The following is a 22,954-nucleotide window of genomic DNA, read 5'->3' as shown; positions in this document are numbered from 1 at the left end:
TATCAGTCTATCAAACTGTCGTATTTTTAGATGAATTTATCTGAGAAGGTCGACTTGACGTACTTATGATAGATGATTGCTATGGTTCACATGATTGAAATATCGAAAAAAGAAAAGGCTCGATAAATATAACAACAACTGTAGCGAAAAGAGGATCACAGGGTATTATAAGATACTTTTTACATATCGTCAGCGATTAAACGCATTGCATACAGCTCAGGTGAATCATGTCGGAGGCGTGCGACTTAAGGGTACTTAAGGTACCTGGAAATATAAATACAAGTATGTAGGTAAAAAATATGGAAATGTGACTATGACGGTGATAATAATAATTCGTCCTATGCGACCAGTAGAATGAGCGTACGCAGGCTACGCGAACTGCTGTATACTGTGACACACGGCGTAACTGTACTTTAAAAAACGCAATGCACAGGTGCAGGATCGACGAGCAGTAGCTGCAGGGTAGACAACGCATGTGCATATGAAGGTGTATGCGCATACATGTACATACGAAATAGCGCGGAGCTGTAGTATGAAGCGCGAACTATGACCTGGTATTGGAATATCAATTGTTCTTGGCGCCGCACGAGATATGTATATATACGACATAGAGCACGTGCCTTTTTAATGTGTCACACGTTCGACGGTACGATCATGCATGACGATGCACGTAATTCTTATCGACCAGTTTGCATGCTGCAGTTTACATTATCACCATTCCAAAGTCTATCCAGCTCCATCTCCGCGTAACCCTATAATACATACCTGCAGTCTATGCTCCTTCTGTCATCCGCATGGTCTCCGTTACTCACTCAGATATCATGCATGGATACAGTTATTCCTAGCGTGTCACGGCGAACGACCTGGTTACGCAATAAACCCCCTTGTCACTCAGATCTACAATTTTATATTACGTAAACAGTGCCAACCATTTCACCAGATTTAAAAAAGAAATCATATAATGATCTAAGTATTATTTTATTTCTTTTAACGTCAGAAAGAAAGTCTGTTTTCCACTGACATTCAATGCTGAACGAAATCAGCCAAGTCACAGTAATCACGAACCTGTAAATAATACAAAAAACGTAGACGAATCAATTCAACTGGAATAGAACAGACATAAGTACATGCATTAATTTAAAGAAACAAAGCTTCACACTTCCTTCACTTACGTTCATTCGCTGACCGTAAAATATCCATGAGTTACCCTGATTACAAAATGCTGACTATGCGACATTAAACAGAAAAATAAAACACGTCATGTCTGAATGTGAGTAATAAAATAAAGATCAGAATTAAGAGGATTAAGAGGAAAGAAGAGGGGGGGAAGAGGGGGGGGGATAAGAGCAGGGTGTCGATAATCTCGTTTGTCATATTGATCATCCATGTGATCAAATCTATAATTATCCGTATATGACAGCTGATGCGATAGACGTCATATTTGCGAGCATTGTGCGTTTCCATTCGCATGCATCGTGCAATTTGCGCGAAGTAACATCGGCGAATAGATATACTGCTTAATAGCAGTCCAGTAAGCACAAAGGTATAACATACACGACAGTGCACAAAAGAAAAAGCAAGTCAACGAATTAGTCGATAATGACTTGTCAGTTATATTCTGTAAAACGGTTATCTCCGTCAGCGTTACGGTAATTTTACGCGGGAGGAGGGAGCAACAGTCGTTAGTTGAGTAACTGTATTGAATGGTAGAAACTGTGAAATTATGAATTTTTTTTTTTTCTCTACATTTGAGTACACGAATTTTTCGACAAAGTAAAAAGTTGAGTGGTTGACGGATAACATCTGTTCCCTTAACTAGGCACTCACAGTGCTATCTCTCTCACACTTAAATTTAGAATAGCAAATTAGTTGTTGCGTTGCAGATTATTATGTTTAATGTTACGGAACAGGTGTCCGGGGCGGGGGGGAAGGGGGGGGGGGGGGGGCTTGACTCGATTGTTACGGTCTGTTACATAGGAGAGGGGGCTGGTTAAAATGACCGATAAAACGTTACGTAATATTTGAACGCTCCCTGAGATATAACAATTATGTGATTAACAAATATTAATTCATGTTTGCAGTTATGATAACACTCCAGGTAACGATTTCTACAAATAGTAATTGAAGATTAGTACTAAAATAAGTTTCTCATACAACACTGTGGATACAACGTTTATATAACATTTCCAAACCGCTCGTTGATTGAAGGAGCTGTTGAAAATGGGAAGTGACAGAATACAAAGAAACAAAAATGAAAAAGGGAATGAATAAATAAATAACATATCACTAAAAATGATCTGATCGACGATGAGTCGCATTTACAAACAGTTTTTAAGGGGAGACTACGGTGAAATTATGAAAATCACCACTATAAGTCCGTAAAAAAAAATAATTGAAATAAACTTCAAATCTTCCACGATAAAAGTGTAAGCGCAAGGAATTTTCGGCAACAGTAAGTAGAAAGATTCCTTTTTTTGTAGCTCTTGTCATTTACGAGATAGGGGCAAAAAAACAAGAATTTCATGAAAAAATTGGGTTTGCGTGGCCCGTACGACTTCGCCGGTGTGAGTTACGACTTCACCGCAATGAGCACTTTTGTAGAGCATTTCATTCCGAAGAAAACCTACTGACGTCCTAGACTACACCATAGAATGCCTCTGAACTGTAGATGTTTCAAAGAAAAAAAATTAAGGTTTACGTGTATTTTAAGCGGGAAATCTTTACATGCCTTGGGCGAGCACTTAATATTAATATTAAGGGCTCAATCTTTCAGGGAATTTTTTTTTGTTGTATTTCCAACAAAATTTCACGATGGGACCGAAAAAAAAATAGTCCAAAAAAAAGCACCCTAGTACATACGTATTATGTTTTAAGTGTAATGTACTGCGAAGTGAAAACTTGTTATGGTTTTTGTTTTTCACGGAAGGTCAGCGTAACTATACCGTGATCTCAATTATGTGTATTATAAAACTGTTGTTTTCTAAATTTATATGTAACATGTACCCCATTCTATGTGAAATGATAAATCTAAAATAGCGTGCTATTTAAGCTGTGTACATTATTCTATTTATCTATCGAAATATTACTGAAATGGTACATTGAAAGATCGCAACAATCATGCACTGTGAGCCGGGCGGGTTCCGTCCCACTGAAAGCGAACTTAGTTACACTTAGATTTCACTTCGATTACACTATTAGACGTCACGGACCCGGTGTAGATAAAAATTTTTACACTGTATTTTCACTGTTATTACATAAAAACCACGACAAAAGCAGCACCGGAAAATCACTGAAATAAAAATTGTCTATATAATACAATAAAAAGTATGTGTTTATTTTTAACTACTCTTTATTCATAATTTAAAATAAGATTTGGAAAAAAAAAATGCCGACAACTAAACCAGGTTCGCCAGTGTGCCAGTCGCCGACCTTACCCGCTGGACCACGCACGATTACTCGCCAGGTAACAAAGATCAGAGTTATATCTAGTGCGGAAGGGGGTCCCCCAAAAATTTTCTGAAGAATTGACAATAAGACAATAATAATATAGAACAAAATATCGTTAGCTTAGTACCCGAGATGGGTCCCCCTTCAACCTACCTCAGAACCATCAAATCCCTTTGTTAGTCAAATCAGTATTTATTGGACTTATAATTTAGAGATCGCCGGTGGATTAAAATTATGGATATTTTGATGATTACAGAGTGGATGTTTTGAGTGTAATTTTGGTAAAACTGTAGTGGAAAAATTTCACAACTACACGGAAGAATTGAGTGGAATTTGAGTGATTACCTGAAATATCACTCTAATATCGCTGATCTTAGAATCCACTGAAAAAAACACTCTAATAACAGGGTGGGATCGAAACCGCCATGGAATAAAGATAGAAGACATTTCAACATTGCTGCAATATGTCGACAATTGCATGCAATATTACAAATGTTACACGTTACATTGCTGCAATGTTACTGCAATATTGAATGCTGAAGTAGCGATTCCGTAAACAAGATATGGAAGAACGGTGAGAAGAGAAACCGTTATACGTTAAGGGTGCAATTTTTAAGCGCGCTACTAGCGTGTGTGAGATCTGTGTACAGATACGCACATCAGCGTTACATGTACACGCAAAACAAACTTAGTTTATTACTGTATGAGAAATTTCGTCTTTTTAAGCACTGTGTATATGTAGGACTATAATGTGTAGATGGTGTGTTTACCCTTTTGAAACCTTGCTTCCGATGAGAAGCCACGCAAAACGGGCAAAGCCGTCTGATTGGTTTATTACTATTGTACGTTACGCACCTAGCATACAACAGTAAAATTAAACACAACGAAGCGAATAACGACGAATCGTCTTATCGCTCCGTCGGTTTCATATTAGTTTATGTTCGAGGATTGCATACAGTAGATGCTTCGCTAACTCAACCGTTTCAGTTTTTTAACTTGTTTCCACGGCGACCAGTTCCCACAACTCAAATTCCCATATCGCGGATTGTCCCCACTTCAAGCGTCGAGTGTCGCACACAGTGCATTGACGATTACACAGGACAACGTTACTTCGGCGACAAAGTTCTTATTGTTCTTCCTGTTGGTCATCTTCAAGAAGGTCAGTGTCAACTGTGATAAAATTGCTTAGGAAACGTAATATTCTGGTAATATTCATGCGCATGCGTGTTCGTGGATACGAAAGTGGGAGAACGAGTTGTAAGTCAAGTTATGGTAATGCTCAGGATCCCGACGAGTCAAGTTATGGAAGCGTCTACTGTATTCAGTAGCCTCTGAAACCAATTCACGATCTGGTGTATGCAAATGAGGGGGATTAAACTCTGTGAGTAATATAAACAAATTTCGAAGTTACAACACGGTGAATCGTGACAGTTGATCGTTCGTTTACGAAGAGAGGAGCCGTTCGTCTCGCGTGGTGAAAGTCAATTCTGCACTACAGACAATTTTCCTTAGTCCCAGCATCGGAATTCACGAGAATTACGCTATGGAAACTGCGACTGCTCTCACTGAGGTGATATAAAATTACCTAAATGCATTATTTTACTCAGTCACGAAGGGTCAGTTCAAGTTCTCATCGATTACACAAGGCTCTAAAATTTTTGCCAGAAAATGATAAATGAATAAGTTAGTATATTTTCAACACATATTGTTACGCTGGATACGATGAAGTTGCTCGTTTTTTTCCATCATTTCGGGATTTAGAGATATTTCGAGATATTTTGATCGAAAAATGGTACTTTTTACTACAATTGCACATTTTTTTCATACTGTGCGATGAAAGAAATGTATGTGTTGTGCTCTGTAGAATGACATACGTTTTTGAAATTTTATCACGCTTGCAATTTTCTTCACCTTGATTTGTGAAACGGTTTGGGAGATAATCCGAGTTAAAAAGTTACATTTCTACCAGAAATACCTTTTTCCGATCGGAATATCTCGAAATCCTATCGGAAATCTTCAAAATACGTCAGAATCCCAGTAAATCATTTATTTAGCATTTTTCCATAAAAATTTTGTAGCCCTGTGTTATCCTTTTTCACTTATTTTGAGTAATTCGACTTTTTAGGGAGATGGACAACCCGAGAAGTGCAACAGAAGATTCAGAAGGGAAACTTTTCACCAGGTTGGTCAAACTTTTGCAACCACGACTTCAAATTTAGCTCTCTTTCAAATCCGAATTTTTTTGTCGCTTCATATCACTTGTTGAAATCAAAAACACTTAAATCCTTTGAGTTACAAAATCAAATACCAATGACGTGCGTGCCTTTTTGATTCTTCCATATTTTTTTCTCGCTAAACTTCACTTACATGTATCAATACTCTTCTTCTCGTTTCACTTCTCTTTTAATTTTTTTAAATAACTCAGCGATTGTACGAAGGTAATTAACACAATTTGCAGTTAACGTGTAAATGCAATCGTGATTTGAATGTCGGTGTATTTTTCCAATGATTAAAAACGTCTTGTGACACATGAAACATGTTTATACAAATTTGCATCGACGTAAGTGCAACGGCAAACAGATTACAGATTTATTCTCGTACTAATTGCTTTATCTAACTGATGCCAGCTCGTATAATGTTACTTGAGTATTTACAATTTATACATCCAACAGCTTTCAGTGATGAAACGATCAATTTATTCGCAAATATGAATCTCCATTCAACGATTTCCTAATACTATCTGCGTAAATAACTCTTCGTTTCCGTTATTTTTCTTTCTTACTTTATTGCGAAAAAACCAGACTTCATGCTACCTTATCTCGCCGCACAAAGAACGGCTGTTTACATTTCACAATGACGGCTGTCTATTATTATAACTCGTGTATTATTCATTGTTGACTAATTGCGTACGTCGAAATCGAGGAAAAGCAAAAAGTAATAGTTTAGATAAGAATTGCGAAAGAATCCATGCAATAAATATGGATAAATCAAGGCTTAAGTTTGGTGAACCGATAATATGAAAGCAAAATTGCATACGCAATTGACGATATTTCTTGCGATAAATATTGAAATTAAACATTTCGATTCGTTCAAATCGTTCGTTCAATTCAAATTGAAAACCATGTAACAACCGGAAATTTGATAGAATCTGCGATAGCAAATAGACGCGATTGATGCCGATAGAGATAGATATGTGGATATGTCTGTCGCATTATTCCTGTTAATTTTTATCGAGAAAGAGGCCTTTTCTCGTGGGTCACTAGCGCGCTGAGACAGTATACTGATTTCGCATATATCGTCGATTGTGTTGGTGGATTTGCGATCACGGGGCCGACGTATGTGCATTTCGCACGGTAAACCTACACACGCGAATTGCGGGAATTGAAATGCATAATATTTTACTCCGTCGGGGTAGACATTTTTTCACCCAGATTGTATTGTATGGCGGCACGTTTACGTAACTCGCAACGACGGCGTCGGTGGTGGTAGCGGTGGCGATATTCGTATATAGTACATCCAATATTAGAATGGCACGTATCGTTAGATCCTGAGATAATTGACCCGCCCTTGACACAGGGCGCGGCAAAAATATCGCCGATTTATCGCGCGCGCTGCTTCAGTAATTCGAAAAACGCTAATTGAGGATGCGAACGCGGTCACCGCGATGGTCATCAGGTCGTGGCAGTGTTATAACCCATTTCTAATCGACGCCATTACCCTCCAGATGCTGGCTTGCTTGATCGCGAACTCTTCGGTTCTCGGACCCGCAATGGGAGTCGGATACAGCGCCGTTGCCCTCGGACCCCTCGGCTCACCCAAAAGCGGGATGTCGATTACTGATGATCAGCTGTCTTGGTTTGGTCAGTTCAAGTTCTTTGTTAACCAAATTTCATTCGACTATGTCTCTGTAGTCTTTCAGGGAGTCCGAAAGGCTTCAGGGACTATCGTATAAGCCACTTTCAAAGCTTTTACAGACATTGCAGGAGATTTTCTCAACTGGTCTTTCCGACTTCACATTATCCCGACAAGGTTCTTCGGAAGTCTTTCCGACGTTCTACTTGACCTCCTCAAGATTCCAAAGACCTTGTCAAGAAATATACCAAGCCTGTGTTTATCCAATCTAACCCAGTCCGATTTTGTTTCATTTAGCGAGTGTGACGGCGATCACTACACCAATTGGATGCATACTGTCCGGTCTGGCGATGCAACGAAGTCGAAGATTCGGGATAATGACAACATCGTTCGTGTCGTTGGTTGGCTGGCTGGTGATCTACTTTTCACCAGGTTTCGGCTGCGTCCTAACTGGAAGAGCGATTTGCGGTGTGGCCATAGGCCTGGCGTCGGCACCGTCGACGATTTACGCAGCCGAAGTTGCGGGCTCTAAGCTCCGGGGAATCGTTGTGACCTGGACTAGCGTATCGATCGCGACTGGGGTCTTGATCGTTTACATGCTTGGATTCTTCTGTAAGGTGAGGTCTTCTCGATTAGAGAACATTAGCCAACGCAACCGAGTGAGTCGTACCGACGATAAGAGTAATTTTTCGCTACGTGTGTGCAGTTTGTCTCCGCTCCGCCCGAGCGATCAGCTGATCGAACAGTGGTCCGCAATTTCGATTCCATCAACGACGCGAAAGTTATCCGTAACCTCTTTTGCTTCAGGAAAACTGGCGACTCGTAGCGTTGCTCTGCGGTATGTTCGCGGCGTTTTCGTTGGTCCTGACATTCCTTATGATGCCGGAATCCCCGACGTTTCTGAAGGCTTCCGGGCGTTCGAAGGCAGCTGAAGATTCGTTGCGGCGTCTGAACGGCGTGCGAAAGGACAAAAAGACGCCGGAACACCTCCTCGAGGAGCTATTGAAATCCAATGCGAACGTCGACGATGCGGCCAGGCCGGTTTCGAGAATTGGCAGCATATTCAGGGCCGAGAATCTCAAGCCATTTTTCGTAATGGTGGGCTACTTCTTCTTCCAACAGTTCTCAGGCACCTTTGTCATTATTTATTACGCGGTCGACTTTGCCCGGGAGGCTGGGATCCAGATCGACGGGAAGCTGATGGCCATCTTTATCGGATTAACCCGGGTCCTGGGGACGCTTTGCGTGTCGTGGGTGTCCATGAGGTATGGACGGAGGATTCCGTCAGTGGGATCCGGGGCAGGGATGACGCTTTTCATGGGGATACTGTCGGTCTACTCGTGGGCTTCGAGTAACGGCTTCGAGATTCCAGACCGAGGAGTGATACCCGCGATCTCGATCCTCATGTACATACTGATGAGCACTATGGGGTTCTTGGTCCTGCCATTCGCTATGATCGGTGAGGTCTATCCGGCCAGGTTCAAGGATATACTGTCAGGATTGACGACCTGCCTCGCCTACGTCTTCAGCTTTATAGCGCTCAAAGTGTACCCCGAAATGCTTAAGTCGATCGACAAGCACGGTGTTTTCATCTTCTACACAGCTTTCTCACTAGCCGGGACTATTTTCGTTGCTGCCTTGTTACCCGAAACGAAGGGCAAGACTCTTCGGGAAATCGAGGAGTCGTACAAGAATAACAAAAAGGCGAGTACCGTCAACGGCAAAACGAAAACTATAGGCTGCAGTGATGAAAATGGTGATAAGGATCTTCAGCTCAAGATTATTACAAGCAAAGATCAACGTCTTAATAATTCAATGGACCAAGTTTAACATTACGAAATTAGTTAGTATAAATTATATAATTGTTTTTAACGCAAATGCCACTATCAGTTGTTTTGCCAAAAGCTCGTTCTACTTATCATTCTCTTTTCGCAATACCGTGCATTGCGATATTTTCATATCTGTGTCGAACAACATTATCAGGACCCCCCCAAGAGCGGCAAACGAAGATTATCTATACAACATTAAGAATCGATTGCGAAATGAACATTGCGTTATACGGCTACATCACTAGATATATAAGTATTCAAACTGTCCTAATCAAACAATAAAATTAAATGAAGAGTGCATAGGTTAAAGACGATACACGCCGATTAAGTTTTGCTCCAAAGCTCTCCAATATTAAGGTTGCTCCATTTCTGGTTTTGTTTTATTTGTTTTTTTTATTAAAATCTTAAATAATAAATTAACAAAAGGGGTAACAATCACAATAATTAAATAACAAACACAACACATGACGTGGAAACAGAAGAAAATAAAATTAAAGAAGAAATGAAAAGGCAATAATAGAAAAAAAAACATTGATGATAATAATATTAGTGATAGAAATAATGATAATGATGATGATGATGATGATAATAATAACAATAATAATAATAATAATAATAATAATAATAATAATAATAATAATAATAATAATAATAATAATAATAATAATAATAATAATAATAATAATAATAATAATTGGAATAAAAATAAGAATGAAAATAGCAATACAAGATTGACGATACTGATAACAACAAAATAACACATAACGGTAATAGCGGTAATAATAATAAAATTAATAAATAACAAAATGATGAAGTGCAATAATAACCGAAATATTGGAATAATGGTAGTGAAAAAAATGATGATGACAATGGTAATAATAATAACAACAATAATGACGATAGAAATGACGATGATTGCATAAGTATGACAATATTTATCGCTATACATAAGTGTAGCTAACATTAATAATTAAAAGATGTTACCTCGATTAAGATTTCGAAACAGTGAAAGTACATTTTGCGTAATAACCGCGGTGTATAACATTTTTCACGCGGTACTTGTGGTTCAAGTGTATTATATACAATAATGAAAATCGCCGATCGAATAATTGGGTGACCATGTATATTGTTTATTTTTTTAATAAACCTAAATAGAAACAGACAGAGAGAGAGAGAGAGACACAGAGAGAGAGAAACAGAAACCTTTGCTAGAATAAAACTTTACACATAATCGGAAATTGCAACTCTAATAAACGGAAAACATCTTTCAACGTTTTACAATTTTGCCCTCGAGGATACCGCAAAATGATTGATAATATAACAGAGTACAAACTGTATCGACAATTTGTATGTACAAAACGAGACGGTTTTTTTTTTTTGTTCTTTCCATTTGAGAATAACGCTACCGTTCTACCTCGTCAAGTATACATATCGTATACACATACTGTAGATCTAATATGTATGTATTATATATATATATATGTATATGTATATATTTCGTTTAGACAGATACGAATATGTATTCTTGAATGACTAATAATGTCAGTAAAGCTTGAAACCTAAACGAGTGTAGGGGTGATCTAATTCCGGTGATATAACTTTTCTCTAATCAATCCTATCATTCCCCGGTATCTCGGGTAGTGTAAAGAAACAATCCAGTAAAAGTTATCTCCGCTGGAAACGGAAGTTGAAAGAGTTCTCGGGTAAGGCTAGGTTGCCGATGGGCACCTTGTACACCTCACCGCCGACCGGCAGTATGGTAAAGTTTTTCAATACCGTTGCTAATATCGAAAAACTGAGATACTGTACCATCTTGTAACCCATACATGATCTCCTGCCGCCGCCGAACGGGAGAAAGTGCTCAGGCTTGCATATCCTGCCACTCACGACGAACCTCTCGGGTTTGAACTCGGTCGGTTCGCTCCAGAGCTCGGGGGACATGTTGAGGTCATAATTGTTGAGGAATATCAGCGAACCCTTTTCGACTCTGTACCCTGTAACGAGATAATAAACGAATACGGTCAGTAAATGAATCGGTACCGATACTTTTAGGGCGATCGGTTCTCCGTCAGTTCAAAGATCGTGACTTACCGGCTACTGAGCTCTCCTGGTTCGCAACGTGAGGCACTATCGGACTAGTGATCAACCTGATCGCCTCCAGGACTATGGACTCGGTGTACGGCATAGAACCACGATGCTCAAGTCCAACCGATTGGCATCCATCCACGGCAGCTACGGCGTCGATCTCGGCCTGTGCCCTCAGCTGGACTTGGGGATTGGCTACGAGGTAGCCGAGTACCTTTACGAGCAGATTACCAACGGCCGAATGTCCGCCGACGATGTCCTCGAGGGCGAATAACGCTGTGTCCCAGGACATCTTGGGCTCGGCGAAGGACCTCACGTGGTTAACGAGGCAGTCGACGTAGTCGTTTTCCGGCACAAAATCGGTCCATGACTCAAGCCTGTCCTCGATCACCTTGCTCTCGACGAAGTGCCTGATCTTGTGACTCCAGTTGGCCATTCTGGCCATATTTCGCTGGTGCAGGGGCATCAGGAAGGGCATGAAGTCGGCCGCATATCCCTGGTTTACTTCGTAGAACACTTTGTCGAAGTTCTCTATCATCCCGCGGAATTCCGAATGGTCCAGGTCGAATCTCTTCGAGCAAAAGTAGTTGGTAAATATGTTGGCGCAGGTGTGGAGGATCAGCGGCTTCGCGGCCACAGCGCCGGAACCCCGGGAGCTCTCGATGTTCAGGTACTTGACCAAGCACTCAACCTCCTGTCCGATGATGGAGTTAAGCTGGTCGTACTTGGCAGTGAACGCCCTGGGGAAGGTGTGCGCCCTGAGGGTCTCCCTCCGGGACTTCTGGACCTCGGACCAGTCGCAGAAGGCAAGCGCTGCAAATGGCAAAGAGGGGAAAAAATTGGTTAGACCTCCGTACAGGTGGGCAGGGTGGGGGGGGGGGAGCAGGACGTAACTAACATGTAATAGCGAATTATCCGGTTGCCGATGAGGGGCAAAGAGAGAACCGGCGAAGCAGCCGGAGACTCGTCCGGTTTTTCCTTATAACGCACATACCCCCGGTGATTTGATTTTTCGTTTTGTTTTGAACCTCCTCAAGTACGCGAACCGCCAGCAAAAAGATCGCTCCCTTTCCTTTCCCTCTCTCTCTCTCTCTCTCTCTCTCTCTCTTTCTCTCGCGATGCACACGTCAGTGTGCGAATGCATTGCAGCATCCTTACACCCAGAGACCGCGAGTGTTTGTTTACACTCAAAGCCTCACGTCGGTGACCCTGACCGTCCGAGCGAGCCTTCGTATTATCCTCCAGGCTATAAACCGGAGAGCCGGTAAATCCGGATGTCGGACGCTGTCGAGACTTTACGCGACGGTCCGCGGCTCTTGAGGAGGAATGATAAGTCGAAATGGCCCCCCCGGAAACAAAAATATGATAGATATTTAGCAAAATTTCATGCTTACAGTTCTCCTTGTCCCCGCAGAATAGCTGGTGGTATCTAGCGAAGTTTGGTCTCGAGTCGAACTGCGCACCCTTAGCGATCAGGACTTCCTTGATGTTCTCCAGACCGTTCACCACGACGCAAGGAACCGATCCCATCCTTAGTTTTATTATTTGGCTATCGTAGATCCTCGCCAGGTCGGCGAACGCCTTGTAGGGCACGTCGTAGCGTCCAAGAATGTGGAGGGAGCCCAGGATCGGCCAGGGTTTTGGTCCTGGTGGCTCGGGAAGCAGCGGAGTTTCCATGTCCACGATGCCCTTCACGGGTTTTCGGGATCGCAGGTAGTCTAAGAATACCAGGATCACAGCGACCATGGTGATGGTGATGAGGAAGTAGGTTGTCGTGCTGAACGCTAGGGCAGGCATTTTCCTTCCTGTACGATTTCCTTTTTCCTCTCTACGAAATTTCACACGTCAACGGCACTTGGTGTCTGTATCTCCGATAAAAAATATCGAAGGATCGAAGATGACTTTCACACTGTTTCACGTTTTAGATACTTGCTACCGGTATCTCTCTCGTCGTTAATTGCTGCAGAATGTGTAGCGAGAATAAACGATAACGAGGAAAAATGGCAAACAAGCAAACGAATCTATGATCGGGACGACTGAAAGGTTTCTATTTTGCGTGAATCGCGTGGACTCGAAAGATGATCAATAGTAGCTGCAGCGTCAGATGATGGGCTTGTCGATTTTAAACCAGTTTATTTTCTTGCAATATTTTACTTTTAAGTCGGAGTATGTATGCAAATTGATTAAAATCGGATTAATAGCGTTGGTGTATATTTGGCTCCCGGTATTTTGTCTCGTCGCACGCGTCTGCTATTGTCCGCTAACCGTTTGCCGATCTGACTCGGTCTGGGGATCGAAGCTTGCCAGGCGATCTTATATAGCGGCGTAATGTAGTCAGCACATTTGCTCAAACCCCATACATATGGATTCGTCGACGTCGTCGTCGAAGTTGTAGTCCAAGTCTACCGGGAGACGAATTTCAAATATAATACCCGGGGGGACAGAGGGCGGGCGGGGGGGAGGGGGAGGGGGCCCTTACCCTCCCCCGGGGGACCCAACCCGACTCGATCGTGACTTCCGACTCTCCTGAGACGCTCGTTTTTTGCCCCTTCGTGCCCGGTTGCATCCCCCACCCCCTTTTTTCCCTCTCACCTCCTCTTCCCCAGCTGGATGCGGTGGTACCAGTTTCCGAGCCGCAGATGCACTTCGGGATCCCGGAGCAGCTCGCTACGTCACACCTCCAATTAAAGTTATATACGAGTATAGTTACTAATACGATCTCCGAAGAGGCCTCTTCGCTCGTTAAATCACCTCAAACTCGTTCCTGACTTTCCTGTGCTCTTGCTGTCTATGTACCAGTTGCTCACTTGCTTACAATGTCCGCCACTGATGCGGTAGATCATTTCATAATGGAAATTCGATCGCCCGCAGTTTGAACCGATGCCGTTGCATCTCTCCCATCTCTTTCAAATCCCATTTTACTTTTCACGAAGTGACAGGGTTCTCGATATTTCCTTCATGAGTTGCTATAAGTCTGACGGTGTCATTGAACTCGTTGCATTGGCGTGTTATATAAATTCCATTTTAATATAATGGAATGTTGTAGGTATGCTGTGTCGTTCATTTGTCACGTTGCAATGGCGTTGCATATAATTTCACAAAGAAATGCAATGGTGAGAGATTATGCAAAACCAGCGCTCCCATAAGACTTGTGAAACTTTTACACGGTAGATCTTGAATAAAATTTCCAACGAATCAATCGAATGGCCCACGCTTGTACAGGTATTTTCAATTTATCGCAAGTTACGCAGTTGATTTATACCGCGCATCGGAATTCGTATAGCAATAAAATGATTAGCGCTTGCATTGACATGAAGATAGTGACGGTTCACTCCGTCCGATAGCTAACCGAACGAAGAATTTCAGTGTCAGCAAATGTACCTATTATAGGCAAGGGGAAAATTTGCCATTGACAAAACGTGACATTTGCTTCCATTCGCCGACGCAGCACTGCACGGAATGGATATAGCGCATCATGCGTAAATTTATAAATGGCAATGCCAACGTGACTTTTTAACTCCAGGATGGAACGATACCTAGATAATTCTGAATCTCGGCTTCCTTCCACTTGGCTTTTTCTTCTCCTCCATTCCGATTGACATCCATACCGCGACGCGGATGGGTACAGGGTGATGTAAAATCTGCGAACCATAAAAGCAGCCCCGGTTTCTTCGAAGAAACCAAGAACACTTTCCACACTTTCTTTCCGAATGGATGCGTGGCCGACTGTTCCGGATTACCGTTTCCACAAATGGTCGTTCCTAGCAATTTGCAAAGGAAGTCGTGCGCGCCCGCCAAAGCATCGAGCGTGCAGTTTGCTTAGCTTGCCAATTCAGCAACACCCTGTGTGTGTTCGTACCTATCACTCTCTCTCTCTCTTTCTCTCTCTCTCTCTCTTCGTCTTTCCTCGCGGGTTAGATGTATCTATAATGTACAAATACGGTAAGCGCGTAGCTCCATTCTTGGTCTCCTCCTCGCGTAGGTTTTAATATACTCCTGTTTGTCAAAGAGCAGACATACGTGTGTCACGGATATAGGTATAGGCAGGTTCTCACACGGGGTATTTATTATCGTCCTGCCATGAATCAGATATACCCTCGAAGCGACTCGGTCCTTCAGACGACGATTAATCGGCTCGAGTTTTCTGTTGCCGACATTGACGTAATGTCGCGTCTAATGGAAAACGATTTACCGTTCTCAGATTATCTTCTTACCTGCACACATTACAACACGGACGTATCGATTATGCTACTGCGTTGTGTTTTTAAAGCTTTTTCTTCAAGACCTATTAACCCACAAACATATCGTGGTCATTGTTGTTTACGTGTATTGCACGTCTTATTCTTGAGAACGCGAGACGTCATCAGAATTTCTCACGTAGTCCTTGGTTGAAAATCACCATAAATTGTAACAACATCTCGCCTGATTGCGGAAAATACTTCCTGCCCAAATTTGGTATCGCGGATTCCGAATGGTAACAAAAGCGAAATGTCCAAGCATGAAGAAGCAAAAGAAGAAAACGACAAGCGGCAAGTTACCGGGGTAAGTATGAACCCGAAACATGGTCCGACGGAATAACTGAAGTCATTTCCGGTACAGAAGACGATCAAAGAAGCACGGCTGGAGGTTGCAAGAAGTTTGCTGCAGAGACACGAATTGCGACACGCGATGTGCAAGTTCATTCAAACTTCTTGGCTATATAAGAGCGCAGCCGTACCTTCCGACCTCAGCGACGACTCTCGGAGCGTCTTCTAAAACGATCGTCCTTCTCCCGAACGAACACTAGCCACCGGATGCAAGATGGTTTGAGCAAGTGACCGGGAGCCCTGGTTCTCAGAATCCCTGCCCCTTTTCGGGGTAGCCGGAGACCAAGAGAGACTGTGACTGACGGTTTCAAGATCACGGATGAGGTTCGGGGACGCAGACAAATCCGAGGGGCTCTCATCGGGCGGCTCGGCGGTCACCGTTTTCGTGCTCCACATGTGTCCGCGTAAATGCCTCGGCTCATAGGTATACCGGGCACCAACACAGAGGCGGGTCCTCGGAGGCAGACGGCTTGGCCGGCCGACGGTGCTGAGGACAGCCTGAGAGAAGCACCGAGGAGAGAAGGAGCGGGGCTTGCGGGGCCGAACAAGACGGTATCCGGTACAGCCGCTGGACCCAACGTATAATAGTATGCCAGACGCGAAGGCCTCGTACCAAAATCAAGGTTGCTTCCATTAGCAATGAACACAGGTAACTCGCGTATTATCTCCTACCGGCTCGCGACGTCGTCGAAGGGGACGCGAGGGGAGGACAGATTGGTCTTATCTCCTATCTATCCTCACCGACCGACTGATATCTTCGCTATAGCTCGACAGTAGGGCCCCGTCTAATTCGTCATTCGTTACGAGCTCGCAATCGGATCGCAATCGTTCGCCCCACCCTCTACGGAAGGCGGCCGAAGGATGGAACCGCGAACGATTCGATGCGTTGTTCTCGATACAATTCGACTCCGGCAGAATATCCGAGTGGGATTCATTTTCTACGAAGCTTCTAAGAACGCGTAACTACGCTCAACTATTTATCGTAGATACGCGCTGATCTGCAAGCGCGCGACCTCGTGTCCGGAGTATTTTTACAACCAACCAAGGCTTTCGTTTCTTAACTCCTCATCTTCAGTTCTGTTCTTTTTACTATGCCTTCTTCTTATCGCCATCACTCGCACACATACATACATACGCACACGGACGCTCGCGAGCACGGGCATGTATTCACACATCTCAGAGTCATCCTCAATGGCTCCCGTCCGATTACAGATCGAAGATATCGAGGAGCGGTTGAAAAATAAAAGGTGTCAAATCGTACGGGGTGGCTGGACTCTGGGTCAAAAATGAGGGGCAATCGTGTTGCGGATACGTTTTTCGACTGTCGCGTCGTAACTATTCAAAAAATGAGACGATGCAAAGATGAGACGCGGAGGTGAGAGCGGGATCAAATTTAACGGTTGGATTTAATTTCGTTGCCGATACCTGATTCCAACGTATTCCCGAATCACACGTACGACATGTACATCGTACTCTTGAACGTGTAACGTCGTGGTGCATGCGCGGGTGTAGCTATCTAAGTCCGTAGCATGCAATTCAGATGTGCCGAACGGCCGTCCGGGTCGAAACGGTCGAGGCTTTGGGAGTGCGTGGGCAGGAATTGTGCACGTACGTGAAACAGCGCGAATGTATATCGCAGAGACATGTGTAGGCGTGTAAGTAGCGTCTTCTTACTTATGTACATTTATTTCCCACCCGCGTAAATCGGTGTATCCTCGGTGCGCTCGGAGCGTGTTGATAATCCGTGTGTAACTATAATATTCAAACCGACAGGGGCACCTTCGAGACAGAAATAAAATCGCGTGAAAATATTTATTTCGCCAAGTTCCGCGATCGGTAGGTATAGGTGCGCAAATTCATTGTACGAGGTTTGTTAGTATATCATGTGTGTACCTGCATCGTCCAGACTTCTCATAACCGTGAGGACAAATTCGGCGACCTTTTTCGCCCGGTAAGTCCTTGGAGAGATCCGTATTTGAGACGGAATGTTTGTCACTTTTTCGGTGTTCAGGCAGATGCACCGCAGTGTTACATTATTATACATCTGACTCCCAAATACAAAACTCGGTGCTGCACAAACCTGGATGAAAAATCACCGGTGATAAACGACGGGCTGACCGAATCTTTTCGAATATATTTTCTTTTTAGTGTACATGTATATGTATACACGTACCCACCTATGATCGTATGCGAGGGTCCAAGTATGAAGAGATCCAACCGCCGTTTCCACCGAAACCGAAGACGCGATGCCCTCGTTGCAAGTCATCGGATTGCGCATAATCAGAGTATAATTTTTTCACCATTAGGTCGATTGGACATGCCTGACCGGATCCTCGACGACTGGATATCGTTCCAAAAAAACCTCCTCTGCGCCCCACTGTTGCTACTGATCAATTCATCGCTTTAACGAACCTTCGACTGTCGCAAAAGAAGGCTTCGTACCTGAAAGAGAAATGCATAGGAAAGGGAGAATGGAAGGGTAAAGCCTCTCCTAGATCCTTGCGTGTCTCCGCAAATGTTGGGAAAGCGTCTTTTCAAAGTGACAATATCGTTTCCAAGGGTTGATTACGTCGGTTGGCCCGTCTGACGGCGTATTATCGGATGATCAAAATTGCGATGATGAAGGAATTGGCGCTGCTCGGGGAAGGATGTCGAAGCGTGCGTAAGCCGACTGGCCGACTAATGTGCTTGTAACCTTGGTGAAAAAATCCTTGAAGAGTAATTCGCATGGCTGTGCGACGCGACGTACTGTAGTGACCAGGATACGCCTAGACTAGCTGTAACAGCCGGCTGCGCAATTGTATATCTGCGAATCCATGGAAGAGAGAGAGCCACGGATTGTTAATACCACCTAGTTGTTTATTCCGAGGTATGTTTTTGAGCGGTAGCTCAACATATGAGCTGATAGCTCGGATTGTGTTTTACAAATATCATGCAAAACTATCGGGTGTTTGCGCACATTGTGTACGGGTATACCGTAGCAGCCGTTTGGCCATGGAATCTTGTACGTAAATGAGTTGTTATTCGGTATCGAAGCCGTCATTGAAAATAAACCCCCACAACTTTATTACAGCATACAGCGGAGAATGGGGATCATGAATCGCGTATCGCCGCGGTTTATTTTCACCTATTAGAAGATTAACCGTATTCAGGCAATGGCACGGAACGAGTGCAACCGAGTTTCGACGAACCGATGTCTGGTTCCTTCTTCCGCAAAATCGTAGCTCGCTCGCTCGCTCGTTCACTCACTCCCGGGTTACGGGTTACGATTTACGATTGAGGACTGATAAAGGCGTGCGCTGGGTCGTTCAATGACTCTTGCAAATCCCTCCGGCGCACTCCGTGGTACTCGGCTCGTGGTAGAAAAATTGAAGAGGATCGTTATTCCGGGGCTCATTCGTCGATTCTTTACTAGCTGATCCAGCTGCCCGGGCATCAAAAGCGTCCAGAACTGGCCCAACCAGAATCGGCGCAATCAGCCGATCGGCGGATTGACGAGAAAAGGAACCGAAAATTGAATGAATAATGGAATCGAAGCGCGCCTCTTCTTCGCGTCTGCGAAAAGTCCGACGGTCTTGGTCCATCCCGCCTGCGACTTTTCCCCACAAGTTCTTACAGCTAGTCGTTCGTTCCGGATAATCGACAAAGAATACACACGTGCCGTTTCCCATATACGAGGTTGTGTGATCGTTTCGCCCCGATATCTATGCAAGTCGGAATTTTATTATACATGGGTTGACCCCTGCTTATGTATCAATACGACATCAGCATAGATTGGGATCGAGGTGGTTCTCAAGTTTTTGGATGACTACCTTTTCGTTCGTTCGTTCGTTCGTTCGTTCTTTCAGCCACGCTGCCGCCGGCAAGGTATGATCGCGGGCAGCAGTTATCGTACGGTCTGCATCAGCGATACGCCTCGGAGATTCACCCGCACCTTCGGAATATCCGCCTTCACAGGTTCCCGCGGCTCGTCGCTTCCAAATTTCTCTGCAACGGCGCAGTGGACACGGCGTCAAGTTGTGAAACGATGGTGGGTGGACTAGATACCAGCTCCACTCCCAGCATGGGAGCTTTCGATCTTTTATTTATGAAAAGCTTATCTGCTTCGACTCGGCGTTCACCCGGGCGAGCTCGTCCGCAGTCCATCACCACCGTTTGCTGCACTCTCTTTCTCTATGTAGGGCTTCGGACAGTCATAGGTTCAGCGCAGAAGTTCAATAACGGGAACGTGTTTTCCCATTCAAATTTTACCACCTATTCATACGACTCATTTCATCTCTCTGTGGCTATGCACGTTTCTTAATGTCGCGGTGAGTTCGGTTGGATCGAGGACCAGAAACCAGAACTTGTGAACCAGATCTGGACACCGGACTCCGGATGCATTAACAGGTCAGAACGGCTCGAAAGGACTCGGCGGGACTGCGTTGCGCATTAGAATCTCCTGAGGCTTGGATAATGGAACTTTATATTTACGTGCGTGGAAACACGTCACTTGACGGTTAAGTAGGTGCAGCAGCAGCGCATAGAATGATATCTGCATTGAAACAAGAACGACGATCGATCATTGTCCGCGCGTCACTCGGGGTTTAAATTTAAAAACAAACTCCCTTTTTGAATGTATAGTATATCCGGAGATAAGTCATCGATTCCTATTCAGACTCAAATAGCTCCTCCGCGATCATTTCTTACTCCCGCATTTTTTTCAACTTGCCAGTCTATAAAACATCTCGCGCTACTCGTCATCGAGGCGTTGCTTTCTCTCCATCTAACTTTCTTTCTCTGTCTTTTCTTTCTTGCTGCGATAGCCCTCGTTTCTAGCCACGCACACGAAATCGCCCGACAGCGGTTATACGTTGAATACGATAGCTCTCGATCTCAGTATCGGGATGCAACCTTGAACCATTGAGTTACTTCTCGTAGGTCTGCTGAATAATGAATATTGCGGTACCAGTGCCGCGTGCCCGTACAATGCCGTCTAACTGCCCCATTGCCCTCAACAGTCAAATCCCCGAGGATCGATGAATTATTAGTAGGATCCTTAAACGTTCCTTTGATTCGATCGACTTTCCAATCCATCCCTGAACATTACACTCGTGTATTACTCTTCGACCGATTTCGTCGCGGAAGAAATAGACGGGTGAATAGAGAAAGACTCAATTTCATTATACGAAATAAAGATACATAAATAACACGTACACAACAACGTCGACCGACAACTTTACCATATGTACAGCGTAAAAAGAGTTCCACTTTCGGAGTTCTTCCGCATACTAGAAATGTGATTGCGTCGCTTCTCGGAGCCGTCGAGGTTTCTTGGAACCTTTAGCGTTGAACTGATGCTTCGACAATCTCGAGTCCCGATCTATGCCTATAAGCTCTCCAGGACAACGAGGCTATGGATCAATCGATCAGCGATTATTAACCGTTACGATGTTGGAACGATAGGCTCGGTAGACTGTAGCACGAGCGATATTTTCTATAACTGCGTATTTCCTCACTCGAATACTCTGGGCTGTGATTTGCAATTTCCAAAGTCAATGCCGAAAACAAGGACAAACGATGGTCCGATTTTTATGTTTCAAAAAAAAATCGAACTTTCGTCATGGAATCGGGGAAATGGAAGATGCGTGAAAACGGAAAGGAGCGTATTGACTCGGGTGAAATGGCAAGAGACGGAGGAGCGTTACATCGGTCAGGAATTCAATTATATTCAGAATCCACGGGAAGTAAATACAACATCGTGAATAGACGATCGGTTAAATTTGCGCGTGTGTGTCGTTCACAAATGTGACCGTCGTATTTCTTCGCGAAACGACTTCGGTGCCACGACTATACCGCAGGCAACAATCCATACTCTACAATAAGGCCCCTGAAGTAGCTTTGCATAAGCTCGGAATACGGAATAAGTAATAGGAAGCAACAATGCGAAAGATAAGCAATAACGTGTGGTAATACACAATTAAACCCAATACGTTTCCTTAGGTTTTCCACACTTTTTGCCACCTGCCCATCATGCGCCAATTAGATGTGAAAAAAATTGATCCTAGCCCCCAATTTCCTCTTTTTCGTCTTCGATAGTTTTTCGCGATTTCGGTTGAAACTTCATTTTCGCAAGAGAACGAGATCGTGAGGTTATCGAGTACCGGCTTACTGCTAGAATATAACCATGATAAAATCGGGGTGCAAGATCGGGGACAAGCTTAACCCATATACAATGATATAACGCACGTGGAGACTGCATTTACACCCGCGGACCTGTGGTTGTGTAAACGGTGTGTTTTACAAGCCTGGGTTTTGTGTATATGTATAGGCATTACTTTTCGTCGATCTGAAACGATATAAATTTTCACTGGCCCACATACCTAATCGCAGAGTGACCGAGCCGGCCTGGACGCGAATGCAGGCTAATATGCGTGGACCTCTTACCCCTGATTGTCCTTCGTCAGCAGCGATATTAGTATGTAGAAATGCAACCGCGATTGCAGGCCATTACATAATCCTTACTTCGTTTGTAAATTTGAGAAAAAACCTGCGTTCGCGTATGCATAAATAAACACCATTAAACCCGATCCGATCGAATTATATTATACACGTATATACGTCATTTTACATTACTGCGTGAATTTTTTTTCTTCTCTCTCTTTACATTGAAGTGAAAACTGCAGAGAGAACGTTCGAGAATGCGAGCCGAATCCGTCAAATCACGGCATTGGATACGAAAAGGAATAGACAAAAATTCGTACGGAACTGTAGCGAGTTTACGCAGGTCAAAGAATTTCGTTACAGGTTAAGACGAGAACTGTTATATTAAAATGATGTTCACGGAATCCAGAAAAAACTGGAAGCGAACAAAGAGAGAAGGAAAAAAAAAAAATAAAAAAAAACAGACACACGCACAAGACAAACCGTTAGCTGCACCATTCGTCTAACGGATATTAGAAATTATAATAAAACGTCGCCCACTGCCGCACATGCCATAATGCAACGATCGACGTCGATGATCAGCGGCTTTGAACGAATGTAACGCGGTGTGCAACAGATACCGTTTTCTTTGGTTTTGTATTCTCCTTTTTTCTTGCGTATTCTTTGTTCAAGGCACGGCTGTAAAGAAAAACAATTGAGACATTAATTTTCGTATCCACCACCCCAGCATGT

General features: G+C 43.6%; 2 protein-coding genes across 4 annotated transcripts; one reads left to right on the top strand and one right to left on the bottom strand.

Annotated features, from left to right (window-relative positions):
- The first annotated feature begins 4,442 nt into the window (after positions 1-4,442).
- LOC124181358 (facilitated trehalose transporter Tret1-2 homolog) lies at positions 4,443-9,426 on the top strand. 3 transcript variants are annotated; one of them, XM_046567860.1, is made up of 6 exons: positions 4,443-4,606; positions 4,731-5,017; positions 5,573-5,629; positions 7,172-7,307; positions 7,597-7,916; positions 8,107-9,426. In XM_046567860.1, exons 2-6 carry the CDS (start codon positions 4,991-4,993, stop codon positions 9,127-9,129), a joined length of 1,563 nt encoding a protein of 520 aa, XP_046423816.1. In that variant the 5' UTR covers positions 4,443-4,606; positions 4,731-4,990; the 3' UTR covers positions 9,130-9,426. The 3 variants fall into 3 exon arrangements, with proteins under 3 accessions (XP_046423816.1, XP_046423814.1, XP_046423817.1); XM_046567858.1 differs by lacking the exon at positions 4,443-4,606 and having other exon boundaries at positions 4,629-5,017; XM_046567861.1 differs by lacking the exon at positions 4,443-4,606 and having other exon boundaries at positions 4,630-4,828.
- Positions 9,427-9,804: 378 nt separating this feature from the next.
- LOC124181359 (cytochrome P450 307a1-like) lies at positions 9,805-13,511 on the bottom strand. Its single transcript, XM_046567862.1, has 3 exons — positions 12,608-13,511; positions 11,220-12,026; positions 9,805-11,122 (listed from the first exon to the last, which is right to left on the bottom strand). Exons 1-3 carry the CDS (start codon positions 13,008-13,010, stop codon positions 10,794-10,796), a joined length of 1,539 nt encoding a protein of 512 aa, XP_046423818.1. The 5' UTR covers positions 13,011-13,511; the 3' UTR covers positions 9,805-10,793.
- Positions 13,512-22,954: the final 9,443 nt, after the last annotated feature.

Source organism: Neodiprion fabricii, chromosome 4 (assembly GCF_021155785.1).
Source record: "Neodiprion fabricii isolate iyNeoFabr1 chromosome 4, iyNeoFabr1.1, whole genome shotgun sequence".
Lineage (NCBI taxonomy): Eukaryota > Metazoa > Arthropoda > Insecta > Hymenoptera > Diprionidae > Neodiprion > Neodiprion fabricii.
This window is presented reverse-complemented; position numbering and strand designations above follow the sequence as displayed.

Excerpts from the sequence above, each read along its gene's own strand:
- LOC124181359 (XM_046567862.1), bottom strand. The coding sequence starts at position 13,010 with ATGCCTGCCCTAGCGTTCAGCACGACAACCTACTTCCTCATCACCATC. Across the intron at positions 12,027-12,607 it reads CTGCGGGGACAAGGAGAACT|CGCTTGCCTTCTGCGACTGG; the intron begins GTAAGCATGAAA and ends TGCCATTTGCAG. Across the intron at positions 11,123-11,219 it reads CCAGGAGAGCTCAGTAGCCG|GGTACAGAGTCGAAAAGGGT; the intron begins GTAAGTCACGAT and ends ATCTCGTTACAG.
- LOC124181358 (XM_046567860.1), top strand. The coding sequence starts at position 4,991 with ATGGAAACTGCGACTGCTCTCACTGAG. Across the intron at positions 5,630-7,171 it reads GAAGGGAAACTTTTCACCAG|ATGCTGGCTTGCTTGATCGC; the intron begins GTTGGTCAAACT and ends ATTACCCTCCAG. Across the intron at positions 7,917-8,106 it reads TGCTTGGATTCTTCTGTAAG|GAAAACTGGCGACTCGTAGC; the intron begins GTGAGGTCTTCT and ends CTTTTGCTTCAG.